Source organism: Prunus avium, chromosome 6, assembly GCF_965620075.1.
Source record: "Prunus avium chromosome 6, drPruAviu1.hap1.1, whole genome shotgun sequence".
In the NCBI taxonomy this organism is placed as follows: domain Eukaryota; kingdom Viridiplantae; phylum Streptophyta; class Magnoliopsida; order Rosales; family Rosaceae; genus Prunus; species Prunus avium.
The window spans coordinates 27,227,790-27,241,302 of record NC_142289.1 but is presented as its reverse complement, the minus strand read 5'-3'; the positions used below and the strand labels follow the sequence as shown (position 1 = coordinate 27,241,302).

Below are 13,513 nucleotides of genomic sequence, written 5' to 3'. Positions count from 1 at the left end.
AATGTTTTTTGATACACATACAGACCTTTGGTCTGTAAATCAAGATCCTTTTTCACTAGGTTAGACTCCGTTGGCAAAAGGTTATTGAACTTTTGTAGAGGAAAATGGATGTAGGACCAGGATCTAATCTTCCTAGTATATTAATAGACGACTTGATGCTAAATTCAACAGAGTTTAAGGGGGCGAAAGAACACTAAGATTAAAAATCCAACGTGTAATTGGAACTTATGCTCTAATCAATCATGTTATGGCAGCAGCAGTGGGCGTTCTTACAATTTATTGGCTCATATAATAATTTTGGGTTCTCTCATTGTTTTGGCAATCCTTGGTTGCTTATTGAAGTCATTCATTAGAAATTCGATGTTTGGGTTTAATAGTACACACATTAACCGGCGTACAACTTTCAGTGGGTAAAATCATTTACCCCTGAAATCCATGTTTTAGTTATAGAGCACTTATCCCGCATCTCAAGCAAGCTCAAGTCAATGTTCGAGCGATCGCCACCCTTTTCCCTGGCCTTAGCCTCTTTTGTATGAAAAACAAGGGTATTTTAAAATCGGGCGAAGCACAATTTACAGGTTAATTGAGATTGTCAACTTATATGAAGGGAAAAGGGATTTAATGCGCATTTAACAACCACTAAAGGTTAGGTTACTGTTCTTTATCTTAACCACTAGATCTACAAACCCCTTTACTTTTCAAAATGGCTGTAACAAACACATTTTGGCTTCTCCCACTGGCTTGCATTGAGCTATTGGCAGCCAATCGTGGGCTGCGCAAAAATATTTATGAAGGCAAGCAGTCCTATTTTTCACTTCTCATTGAGAACCAAGGTCCCATGGCATTGTAAATTAACTCGTTTTGGCGAGTTTAATGACCATGACTGGTATTCCTTATGACATCCAAACTCAGAAATTGGTACCTACAAAGAAAAAAAAACCACGAGAAATTCACATTAATGGGTGGGAACTTTAAAATGTTGCTTGAAAAATCTGAATGTTCCATTCATAAGTCAAGCAAATCAGAGGGCTCAGTGCCCATGTGGATCATATGAAGGTGGAACTGCATACTAGAGGCTCTATTAATTATTCAAAATTGCATCAACTAGCACCAGAACATGGGTTTCTGCAATATGAAATCAACAAAGGCATGATTACATTATACCTGGCATACCTCTAGATGAAAAATATTTACTGAATTTCAACACATACCGTGGGACAAAACAACGCATCAGAAGAAGCAAGGATTAAAACTATGTGATTGCAAGATAAGGACATGCAGTTGGGTGTGGGCGGCAGCAACATACCATCTAGTTTGCTGCTTGAAATTAAGCAGTTAATATTCAATACAGCAAGCAATTGAGTATAGTCAAAGATAGATCACTTGAAACACAAAGAAGAGTGACCTAAAGAAACGATTTTTTTAGAAGAAAAATAAAAACCGAAACTAGGAAAGCTAAGAAACAAGGGTTTGAAAAGAAACAATGGTCTGGAAAAGGAAAAAAAAAAAAAAAAAAAAGAGAGAAGGGGAAAGAAAAAATTAAGCAATGTGAATCCTGCATCAAAACTAAATTGAAAAAGAAAAACATTTTTTCTTTCTTTACTTTTTGTTTGAAACACTAAGGTTGCCTTATATGGATTTGCAATGGGAGATTTGGATTTGATTACCTAGTTTAATTGCTTGCATCAAATGTTAAAAAAACAGGAAATTTAAAAATAAAAAAAAGAAATTTATATATTTAAGTGATTCAGGGAGAAAAATTGAAATGATTTTTTTTCTCTAAAGTTTTGAAATCCATCCTATCTTAAATAGTCAAATTTAAGTAGTCTCGTTATCTATCATTTTAAATCCACACATCTAAACACAACCCAAGTTCAATATATCTTTGGATTTTGATTTCTGCTTTTTAAAAATAACCCTATAGCCAGCCATGTCAGTGCCAATATGCTATAGTTTTGTATGAATCATATAACGCTACAACTAATAATAGTAACATTCAACAACGTATGCAGATTTCTAAAGACATCTAATGATGTTTAACTAGTACACATCAAACATCTTATGTCCAAATGCTTATTCCCACTCTTTTGGTTAATTAGTACACATTTTTTTCCATAGAAATATTATGTCCAAAATACTAATGTATAACCATTTGTTTAACCTTGTTAAAATACGAGACTAACAAAGACTGAAAATGTGCAAAGAGAACAAAATATATTTCCAGTTGAAGTGATAAGAAAGCTTGCAAATTTTCAAATTTAAGTACCTTACATGGGCCATCAAATAAATGCTGAACATGTGGACCACTGTCACCGCTGATAAAGAAACTCGTCTGTAATATTAGATATCATGATTCATGAGTAATAGTTCAAGAGGAACATGGAAAAAAAGAACATAACTTTCAGGAGGATAAAAAGGATTGTTTACCAAAAGAGCCATCACTTTGTCAGCTTACAGCAGACTCTTATAAAATTATGAACCTATCCATTACGTCTGTCGTGTCTTCAACGTGAAGGCTAGAGAATCACATTCTGCAAAACAGAGGTGTAAATGAACCATCAATTTTTCTGGTCTCATTATTTTCTCAGGGTGCAGTCCATAAAGAGAAACTCACTATTAGTGGATGAATACATAAATGAGTGTAAATAAATGTGTCACAGAGTAATAGATCTACTCGAAACAAGTGGTCTTCCTCAAACAACTAGTGATAACAGTAGCCACAAGGAACAGAGGATAAATGCATAGATAGTAAGAGAATATATTCCATACCAGAGATCACATGTAATCTCCATAGGAGCAAAATCCACCTTTCAAATGATGAAACCGGCATCTATCCAGCACTATAAGCTCCCTTGAGGTATCAAGGGAAATCAGCTTCATTATCAAGTGACAATCATGGGAAACTTGAAGGTTTCACATTATGCAGATAGGCATCAAGCAGGCACTCTAAGCAGCTCAACAGCAACATCAAGCTTTTCTCTTTGATAACACTGAGAAAGAAATGAGCTAATTGGATTGACATAGCAACCGGTATCTTCTATCTTCTTAATTATCTCGTCAAGTATTCTATAAATGTCCTTCATTTGTGGATGATGGGTGTCATCTACAGTGAACACATGTACCCTATTATTGACCTCTATCCAGCTACAACCAGGTTTTTTCTCAATTCCTTTCTTTCTCATCTCTTTTCTCACATCCGCAAGAGCTTCTAATTGTCCACAATCAGAATATGTATTAGCCAGAAGGACATAACTCCCAGAATCATCTATATCTAATTCAAGCAAATTTCTCACTGCAACTTCTGCTAACTTTAAATTGCGACGAACCCGACATGCGCCAAGCAGAGCCCCCCATATAGCAGCATTTGGCTTAAAGGGCATTGTATCAATCAAATTCTTGGCCTCCTCTAATAACCCCGCCCGGCCAAGTAGATCTACCATACAAGCAAAATGCTCACATGTTGGATTGATGCCAAAATCTTCAGTCATGGAACTGAAGTAGTGTTTCCCCTCTATGACGAGCCCTGAATGGCTACATCCTGATAGAACAGATACATAACTTATATGATCAGGTGTGCAGTCCATTTTCAACATATTCTCAAAAATCTCAATCACTTTCCTACCTTCACCATTTTGGGCATATCCTGCCATAATCGCATTCCAAGAAATCAAATTTTTGTCACATATTGAGTCAAACACTCTTTTTGCTACTTCAATTCGCCCACATCGTGAATACAAAGTAACAATGCTATTTGTGACAGAAACATTAGAACCAAGCCCTATTTTTTCAGCTTGAGCTATAATTTGGATCCCAAGTTTTAATATTGCTAAATCAGCACATGCGCTGATTGAAGTTACTAAGGTGACCCAATCAGGGTTAACCTCTACCCTTCGCATTAGAATATACAATTTTAGGCCTTCTTCCCAAAAACCATTTTGAAAATATGTTGCTAACATTGAATTCCAAGTTATGACATTCCGCTGTGGCATTTTATCAAAATACTCTCGAGCTTTTTCAACATTACCAACTTGAGAGAATGCCGTGATCATTGCTGTCCATGATATTATATCTTTGAATGGCATCAACTCAAATGTCTGATTTGCTTTATGAGTATTTTGACACTTTGCATACATCGTAACAAGAGCATTCCCTACAGGAATAGAAGAGATCATTCCAGCCTTGATTGTATATCCATGGAGCTGTTCCCCAACTAAAACATGCTTTTGGCCTGAACAAACCCCAAGAACTGTTGTGAGAGTAAACTCATCCAAGGAAATAGGAGCCTTTCTCATTTGGTTAAACAGTACTAAAGCTTCTTCCTCAAGTCCAGACTGGACAACTCCACTGATCAAAGAAGTCCAAGAAACTGCATTGTGTTCTGTCATGTTGTTAAACACCTGCCGTGCAAAATGCAAGTGTCCACATTTCACATACATATCAATCAGTCCACTACCTGCAAAGACATCAAGACTTGGTTCCATACGGATGATCCGAGCATGCAAATGGGTACCCCATTCCAGATCATATATGCTTGCACATGCACTAAGTACGGTGGCATATATCATAGAATTTGGTCTAAAACCTTGGTTCCACATCTCAACAAACATACTGAGACTCTGAACCCCAAACCCATGCTGAGAAAAGATTGAAATTATGGTGTTCCAAGACACACAGTCACGTTCAGGCATTTGAAAAAACATATGAAGAGCCCTTTGAACCCCATAAAGTTTAGAGTAACCAAAGATCATACTGTTCCAACAAAACAAACTAGGACTTGGGATCCTCAAAAACATTTTCTCAGCAGAACTCAATGCACCACACTTAATGTACATATCAATAATCGAATTTTGAATAGTCATGTTGTTTCCAAATTCTAACTTCTCCACAAGACTATGCAACTGAAGAGCCAATTTGATGTTGCCAAGACTACCACAAGCCTTCGTTACGCAAGAGAAGGAAAATGGGTCAGAAAAACTCTCACAATTCTGAACCATTGCAGCAAAAACTTTAATTGCATCCACTGGTTGCCCATTATTAAAATGGCCAGACATCATTGTAGTCCAAGAGACAGAGTCTCTCTCAGGCATTTCATTGAACAAGATCTTTGCTTCCCTCATCCGACCCAAATCTGCTAATCCATTGATCATAGTATTCCAACTAAACACATTAGGATGCTGAATACTGTAAAAAATCCGACGAGCGTCTTCTATCAAGCTACATTGAGAGTACATGTGCAAGAGATGGTTCTGGAGGAAAATAGCAGAGTCCAATCCTATGGAAATGAGTTGGGCATGGAGTTTTCTGGCAATGGGTATCGACTTGAGAGATGCACAAGCTTTCATGGCTTCAGAGAATGCCTGTGACAATTCCATGTAAGATTGTTGTAGGGAGGGGTCGTGGCAGAGAATGAGCTTTGTTGAGAGATTTTCTTGCGTTGATGATATATAACGAGCATTTAGGCAAGAGAGATGAAGGATATACTTCAGGGGTTGAATTGGCAGCATCCCCATCACTGGAGATATTAGGCTTCTTCGCTTCAGAAACTTCTGTGAGTTTGCCTAACTCGATGTTAAACACATAAATAAAAAGAAGAATGCAGTACAGGAGTACAAACATAAAATAGCATCACTTTTGTACCGATAACTACCCCTGACTATAGCCCTTTGCCTAACTCAAATCCTACCGCTTTGCCAATATACTAAATATTTTGACCTCTGTGTACAACCATGGCACCCACATTTGATAAAGAATCAAAATGAGAAAACCGACCCAGATTATAGCAGCTAGAAACTAAAACTAAAAAAACCACAAAATATGCATATATAAATATTAAAAATGAGAGTCAAAACTCTTACATTGTAAATCCAAGATCCTTGGTGATTGCTAGTTGGGTCGGAGAAGAGTGACCAGACTGCAGGAGACAAAAATGCAACTCATAAGCAGATATGATTAGAAAAAAGCTAAAACAAACTGAGGCTAGTTTGGTTCATGATCTGAAATTTCCTATTAAAAAACAAGGATAAATCTGTTACCCAACAAAACAAAAAAACAAAAAACAAAAAACAAAAAAAAAACCAGGATACAATCTAAAAATCTGGGCTGTATTCTTAGTTACCTGCAAAATCTGAGAAATGTTTGGTACTGTATCTGAAAATTGTTTTTGAAGTCTAAAAGACTATTAAAGCGTATTTGGTTTACTTTGGATCTCATTTAGACGTTTCATCAAACACCATATATGCAACACTTTGGTCCGAACATTTCCCTCAACCTCTGGCCAACTACTCAACAAATGAATGTGAAAGAAAGAGAGAATGAAATAGTGTAAGAGATGGTATAAATTCTAAAGAATGAAAAGGTACATGTTGGGTGGGTATTGGGTCTCACAGTATCACGTCGGCGCTGGTTACACTCGGATCAACACATGTATAAGACTTGCCGTTTCTCAAATGGAAACTGTATGAAAATCAGATACCAAACGAAGCCTGAAGCTTTCTGATTTCTTGAGCTCTGGCCTCTGCAAATAAGAACAGGCGAAAGCAAATGCTGTTGTTAAAATACCCCATACAGAACAGAGAAAATGAGAGAGAAAGCGACTGGGGACGTGCATTGGTTTATTGCTGTGTGCATTGCTGAGCTGGGGGGTTACTTACTTGGCGAGAGAGGAGAAGGATGGGGCCGTGCATGGAAAGAGAGGGACGAAGACACAATGAAAGAAGAGAGGAAGGAAAGAGAAAACAAGGAAGACTGAGAGATAGGAAAGACACTCAATAGTTTTCTCCGGCAAAAATTGAAAGCGGGACAAAGTTTCGACTAGCGGTAGATATCGAGGGTTAGAAAAGAAGCAGAGCACAGGTTGATCGGAAGTTACGTTGCTACCACGGTTAAAAGTTAGGTGCTAGTCGTGTATAAGATAAGAAGATTAGAACTGAATTGGTTTTAAATAAAAAAGGCTTATTTATTTATTTTTATTTTATACAAGTAATTTTTTTTTTCTTTCAAGTATTTGGGAGAGGGGAATTTACATAAATATTTATTGGGTGCCTAGGACTTACGAATTTCTGCCCAAGGAAGGCAAATCAAGTGGCGGACCATTTGGCCTCGCTGGCACTATCGAGGATGAGCCCTGGAAATCTAGATATCCAGACCTCCATCACATTTGTATGTTTTGAGCAGGGATGGCCTTCCATGCCCACCCCTTGGTCATGAATGAGGAAAACTAAGAGCATTTCCAGTGGGAGGGGTTAGTCCAGGCAAGAGGCCCTCTAGGCCCCTAATCCTGTTCCCAGCGGGTAAGGCTTACCAAGACAAGTGTTGGGCTCCATCAGCCTGGGCAAGGCCCAAGGCAAGACTTGCTTCAGTTGCTGCCTGGGCAAGATGATTTAATGCTGACATCATTGTGACGAAAGCAACCAATTTAAATAACAAGAAAATTGAAAAAAATAAAAAAAATTCAGAATTTATTTATTTATAAATACCTAGTCATATTCTTCACTTCCCACGCCAAAACTCTATACAAATTCCTCTCATCATATCTCATGTGAATAGTGGTTGCCCTCGAGTTGCCATGACAATGGGTGGAAATGCTCTAAGGGAGTTTCGACATCTGTCACTATCAAGATTGTCTTTGAGTTAGGCTGCCCTAGTTCCACTATCTGTCTTAGGGGGGGTGTATTCAATTTAGATTTTAAAAGATTTTAAAGAAGTTTTAAAGTTTAGGTGTATTCATTAAGGATCTTATAGAAGTCTATAAAATTCTGGGTGTATTTATTTCAGACTTTTTAAATTCCATTCAAATTTAGATGTATTTAATCACGACTTTAAAAGACTTCTTAAAAGTTTGGGTGCATTCAAAACTCCCCCGCACCACCACCACCACTCACCGCCGCCCCTACTACCAGCCCCACCATCATCCCTATCGTCACCACCACCACCGCTAGCATCATCACCATCACTGCCACTGTCACCACCACCACATCCACCACACCCTTACTCCCACCGCCACTACCATTACCACCGCCACTATCATCCCCACCATCACCACCACCACAACCACTGTCAGCATCATCACCACCACCACCGCCATCGCCACCGCCACCACCTCACTCCCACAGCCATTGCCACTACCACCCCCATCTCCTCCACCACAACCTTCCCCACCATCACCCACAAACCATCTTCGCCACCGCCATCACCACCACCGTCATCAACCCTAAACCCTTTGTTTTTTGAGTGCTATAAACTCCATTAAAATCAATAATAAAACTCTAACAAACTCAGTTAAAATCTATACATGAATTCATCAAAAGCTATGTGGGGTTTGTAGAATTCAATTAAACTCAATTAAACTCCATCAACTTTATAACTCTTTTAAAATCATTTAAAATCTAAATTGAATACACATTTGGGAGTAATTTTTGAGTGTTCCCGGTACACCACGTGGTTGGTGTACCATCCAATAGACGGAAGACATATGGAATATGTCCAATACAGTCCGCCACATGTCATAAGAAGAAATGCAGTAGGTTGGATAATAATTCCACATGTTCTATGTTTATTGGATGGTACACCAGACACGTGGTGTACCTGGAACATTTAAAAATTTCTCCACATTTGGGCTGTGTTTGGAAGTACTCTATTTCTGTTTCTGTTCTATCGGGGTTCCTTTGGGAGATGGGCTGCTTTGCTCCCACACCCTTTGTAATGTCTCTTTGTGGTTGTTTTTCTACGAAATATCAGCCTCTTCAACCAAAAGAAAAAATACCATTATTTTTTTATCATACCAGAAGAAATTAGAAATGGCTGAAATTGCTTGCTGCAAAATTCACTCCTACAATCAAATAGGAAAATCCCAAACTGAGTTTTACATATAATTGAAAGGAGAGTAAGAAAGCGGACCTTCATGACTTCTCTTTCTACTTGTCAATTACTTGCATCGCACTCTACATGCATTGCATGTCTGTGATGCTTCTACTACTTTACAATATGGAGAAACTGTTTTTTATTACAACATAACATTGCAATGCCATGGACTGACCTTCCATGCAATTAATTTTATGCATCACATATATCACTTTCCCATGCTAAAGAAACCAAATGCTAAAATACTGCAGTTTTCAATTTACAATCTTGCTACATGAGCAAGCGAACGGATTCACCTTGGCGCAATTATGGACATAGTGAGACCATTTGCAGAAGGATCAGTTATAGACTCATTAACTGGAAGAACTCTACGTACAGCAAATATTGCTGGCTGCTTTGGTTCGGGAAGATCAACTGATTCACTTCCAAGCAATACAACCACAGCTGACATGGTTGGTCTTTCTGCAGGGTCTTCCTGGACGCACAAAAGCGCAATGTGCATGCATCTCAAAACCTCTGCTTTTGTGCAAGATTCCTGTTGAGAAAAAATGGCTCAATTAAAAAGATACAAAAATAAAAGACTAGCGACCGGTCGCATGTTATGAGCGACCGGTCGGTTTCAGGCAGATTGCAAAGTCTGAATTGAGTTTCAACTCTGTGCCAAAGCGACCGGTCGCAAGGTATCCGCGACCGGTCGTAAGGTATCCGCGACCGGTCGCAAGGTATCCGCGACCGGTCGCCCAGAACTTGCTGTTTCAGTTTCCTACGCGTTTTCAAGTCTTCCTTTGTGTGCTATCACTTTCTATCGACTTGCAAGGATATTTCTGATCAATTCTGAGATATTAGAAGGTGGCAAGCAGCTGGAAAGATGGGGAGAACACTTTGGCAAATTGATGACTTGCTTAAATGAGTGAATACTCTCTTGGTTCAAGAGATATATGGCAGCTATCATCCATTGTTCCCTTGCTTTGTGAGCTGCCAAGAACAGGTGTCTAAAGCTGTATAACTAAAGCAAGAACGTGCAGAACTTAATGATACCTTATCTTGGAGTCCAAAGGCCTATATAAGAGGGAAGAGGAAGCAAGAGAACATTAAGTTGTTAAGTGCATAAGTTAGTGCAAAGTATAGAGAGTTGAAAAGAAGCTGGAAACTTGTAAGTTCAGAAAATACCAAGGGGAGAGCAAGAGAGTTCTCTAAGTGTATCAAGTTGTTGAGCAAGGGTGAGAGAGAAACAGATTGTGAGGGTAGATTTCTAAGGGGGTTTCCTTCTTTGTAAACCAAAGTTGTAACCTATCTTCATTAGTGAAAGTTCTCAAGGAGATCACCAAAGAGGAAGTAGGCATTTTGCTGAACCTCTATAAACACTTGTGTCATTTCTATTTGGTTAAATTTCTGTGTGTGTGTAAGACTCATCCATCATAGAGTTTGTCACAAAGTTCATCAACAACAAGGTCCTAAGGGGAAGTGAGTTACTCTTAATTCACAACAATTCCATCAACAAAGGTTCCACAAATTCCAATTCTTTTCCTGCCTTCCATAGTCTCCATGCCTGTCGATTGTTTAAGCAGAATTATGTCTTATGAAATTATAAACTAATTAGTTAAGTAAGACTAGTAATCAAAGTAGACAATGAAACGTACGTATGCAATGAGTGTCTTGGCATGTTCCGTAAGGTAGAATCCACTATTCCTTTTCCCACTAATGATCTCAAGCAAGATTACACCGAAGCTGAAAACATCAGATTTTACAGAAAATAGACCCTCCATTGCATACTCTGGAGCCATGTATCCATTGTTTCATGTATGAGCATTATTAGCAATGTTCACTTCTCACGTAGAATCAAAACTTGTGGCCGGAATTGATATATAGGATTCTAAATTAAATAAATGTAAACAAGCATACTCACTATGTTCCCACAACTCTTCTAGTTTTAGTGGGGTTCTGACGTTCACAAAATATCCTTGCCAAGCCAAAGTCTGATATTTTGGCAACCATTTCATGGTCCAACAATACATTGCTGGGCTTTAAATCCCTATGAATGATTCTAAGCCGGGAGTCTTCATGAAGATACAGAAGTCCTCTGGCAATACCTTCAATAATGTTGTAGTATGTTTTCCAATTGAGTTCAGCTCGTCTTTCGGAATCTGAAATTCAGCAGTAAATAAAGGTTTAGCGTTTAGATTTAAGGGTAAAGAAGCATATTTAAATGTGATTGTGCGAAATGATTGATATAAGGGCAAGAAACATTAGGCAGAAGGGTGGACAAAACATACCGAAGATAAAAGTATCAAGGCTTTTATTTGGCATGAACTCATACAAAAGCAGCTTTTCCTCTCCTTCAAAGCCGCATGCCAAGAGCCGCACAAGGTTTCTGTGTTGAAGTTTTGCAATGAGTATGACCTCATTTTTAAACTCCTCCAAGCCTTGCCATGATTTTCTTGACAGTCTTTTAACAGCTACTTCCTTCCCATTTTGTAGCAAACCCTGTGAAATAATATTTTTAAAATCAGATGAGATGCATGTTTCGGGACTTTGGTCCGAGGAATCTATTAGTACTGTACCCCAAGATGGTGCATTACCTTGTAAACAGTGCCAAACCCACCTTGTCCAAGCTTGTTTGAATCTGAAAAGTCATCTGTAGCTACCCTAATAGCAGCTAGATCCATGAAGGCCAGCTCCTCAGAACTTGTCAATTGTCTATCTTCTGTGATCGTGACGCTGGTCGGGCTTGCCAAATCATGTAATAGTACATGCTGGCTGTTTTCTTCATCCGCACACAATAAATTTCAGTTGGTAATCTTACATAAATTAATTCATTAGCATCAGCCATGTTTCCATCTAATGTACCTTTTAATTCTTCTAATCCCTTTTTCCGCTGGCGATGGACATTACAACAGACAATGAGAAATGCTAACAGAAAAGTTGATGCACATATAAGCACCACCTTCAACGTCTTCCGTTTATCTCCTGCTTTTTAATGGAAAGAGTTGCTTACCATGGCTCTTCACACACAGATGATTATGAACGAAAAAAAAAAAGGAAACAAAATTTTTATGTGCTAACCTTCGGAATATGGGTAAATTAACAGAGAGCTTGACATGTCGTCAAAAAATCGGAACATCTCAAACCTCACATTGCAATTCCTACCCACAACGGCACCACCTTGGCTAGAAGAGCAGCAAGCCCAAAGATCCCCTAAAGCAGAAACCAAACATGTTTTGCAGTTACTTTCAGAGATGTCTCTCGTGCACTGTTGCAGACCATAAATATTTTTTTTCCCTGAAAATTTTACTTCCCCAGTTGCAAACATATGCTTAGAAGGATTAAAGGCAGCCTCATCGGACAGGTTTTTCATCAAATAAATCAAAACATGACTAAAGCTACCCGGATTTGACACTCTCTTCTCCCGACTATCCTGCTTTGGATAATTTCCAACGTAAACCATCAATGAAAAGAACATCTGGAAGGAATAGCGGACTTGACATACTTCGTACCATATCATTGCGTCATTCGTATTACAACTCTTGAAAAGCTCCTGGCTTGCCTCATAGACGCAATTTCGACAAACTGTAGAGTTCACATCCCCTCTACAAAGTGCTTGTCCATAGACTCTGTCAGTGTTATTTCCAATAGTGGTGTTGTAGAAACCGCCAGAGATTGAAGTGTTTGAAGACAATGACTCAAGTAGCTGCTTCAGATTATTCTCAAATTGGCTATTAGGAGTGTAGTTTCTGGCAGTAGGTGAACAAAAAATGGTAGGATCTACACCAGAGAGGGTGGCAGGGATTGCTAGTTGTATAATCATGAAAAGCAAAACCGAAACTTTTGTCCATTTTCCAAATATGGAGCACAGTTGGATACAAAGTTAGCCCGAAACAAAACCTAACATTGTATTATTAGGAGATTAGAAGTTGATTAATCAAAGCCTTTGGCACCTTGGATGCATACAATTCTTTATATCCATATTACGGTTCATACGGTTACTGTACATTACTGTTCTAAGGTATGTACATTCTCAAAATACTTGATGAAACAGTCATTATTTTAGAGTTGATTTCTAGCTACAGGGACTGGCTAAACAAGCAATTGGTTGGTTTAAGAGACTGACTTCAAAATTCTGAACATTATAATATTTTGTTTTCACCATTATAATTGAAGAGACAAGACATGAAATTACTAGCAAAGGGTATGAACTTAGCATAGAATGCGGCACGAAATTACAACATTAGGGGTGAATTAAAAATAATATTCGGGATATGTGGGTGATTACATCAGAAGCACAACAAGGTGCTTACATAAGAAACAATTATTTTTCTTTAAATACTAGTTATGTCTATTAAGTCAGATTTGAATCTCCGGATATTTGAATTAAAAAGCTTAATGATTAGATGCTCGGTCTATAAGTCAAAGGCCTTTGATGAAACACATGTTTCATGGAAGACGTCAACTTTTGGTTTCCTTAATTTTAATTTATATCAAATCATGTAATAATTACTAATCTTATATAGTTATAAAGTGGATTCAGTCCAAAGCTGATATCACAGCTTTTGTTTTTATGTTAAGATAACTACTACTCCTAGATTTGGTTTGATTCTATTACACTCAGTTGGGCAATGCCACAGGTTGGTACAGAGGTTGACTGAGAAATGCATTA

General features: G+C 38.2%; 1 protein-coding gene and 1 pseudogene across 3 annotated transcripts; both read right to left on the bottom strand.

The window, feature by feature from the left end:
• Positions 1–307: 307 nt before the first annotated feature.
• Positions 308–6,899, bottom strand: LOC110752230 (pentatricopeptide repeat-containing protein At2g13600 pseudogene; annotated as a pseudogene). 2 transcript variants are annotated; one of them, XR_015836224.1, is made up of 7 exons: positions 6,651–6,899; positions 6,385–6,514; positions 5,856–5,911; positions 2,770–5,546; positions 2,428–2,531; positions 2,267–2,332; positions 308–922 (listed from the first exon to the last, which is right to left on the bottom strand). The product of XR_015836224.1 is annotated as a pentatricopeptide repeat-containing protein At2g13600 pseudogene, transcript variant X1 (transcript). The 2 variants fall into 2 exon arrangements; XR_015836225.1 differs by lacking the exon at positions 2,770–5,546.
• Positions 6,900–9,151: 2,252 nt separating this feature from the next.
• LOC110749503 (cysteine-rich receptor-like protein kinase 15) lies at positions 9,152–12,823 on the bottom strand. Its single transcript, XM_088254664.1, has 10 exons — positions 12,808–12,823; positions 11,923–12,681; positions 11,709–11,826; positions 11,439–11,631; positions 11,133–11,343; positions 10,767–11,003; positions 10,500–10,651; positions 10,347–10,408; positions 10,030–10,052; positions 9,152–9,375 (listed from the first exon to the last, which is right to left on the bottom strand). Exons 1-10 carry the CDS (start codon positions 12,821–12,823, stop codon positions 9,152–9,154), a joined length of 1,995 nt encoding a protein of 664 aa, XP_088110790.1.
• Positions 12,824–13,513: the final 690 nt, after the last annotated feature.

What these genes read in the sequence shown, in the direction of transcription:
- LOC110749503 (XM_088254664.1), bottom strand. An exon ending in CCAAGACACTCATTGCATAC is followed by an intron (nt 10,409 to 10,499) that starts GTACGTTTCATT and finishes AACAATCGACAG; the next exon opens with GCATGGAGACTATGGAAGGC. An exon ending in ACTCTCTTGCTCTCCCCTTG is followed by an intron (nt 9,376 to 10,029) that starts GTATTTTCTGAA and finishes GCACAAAAGCAG; the next exon opens with AGGTTTTGAGATGCATGCAC.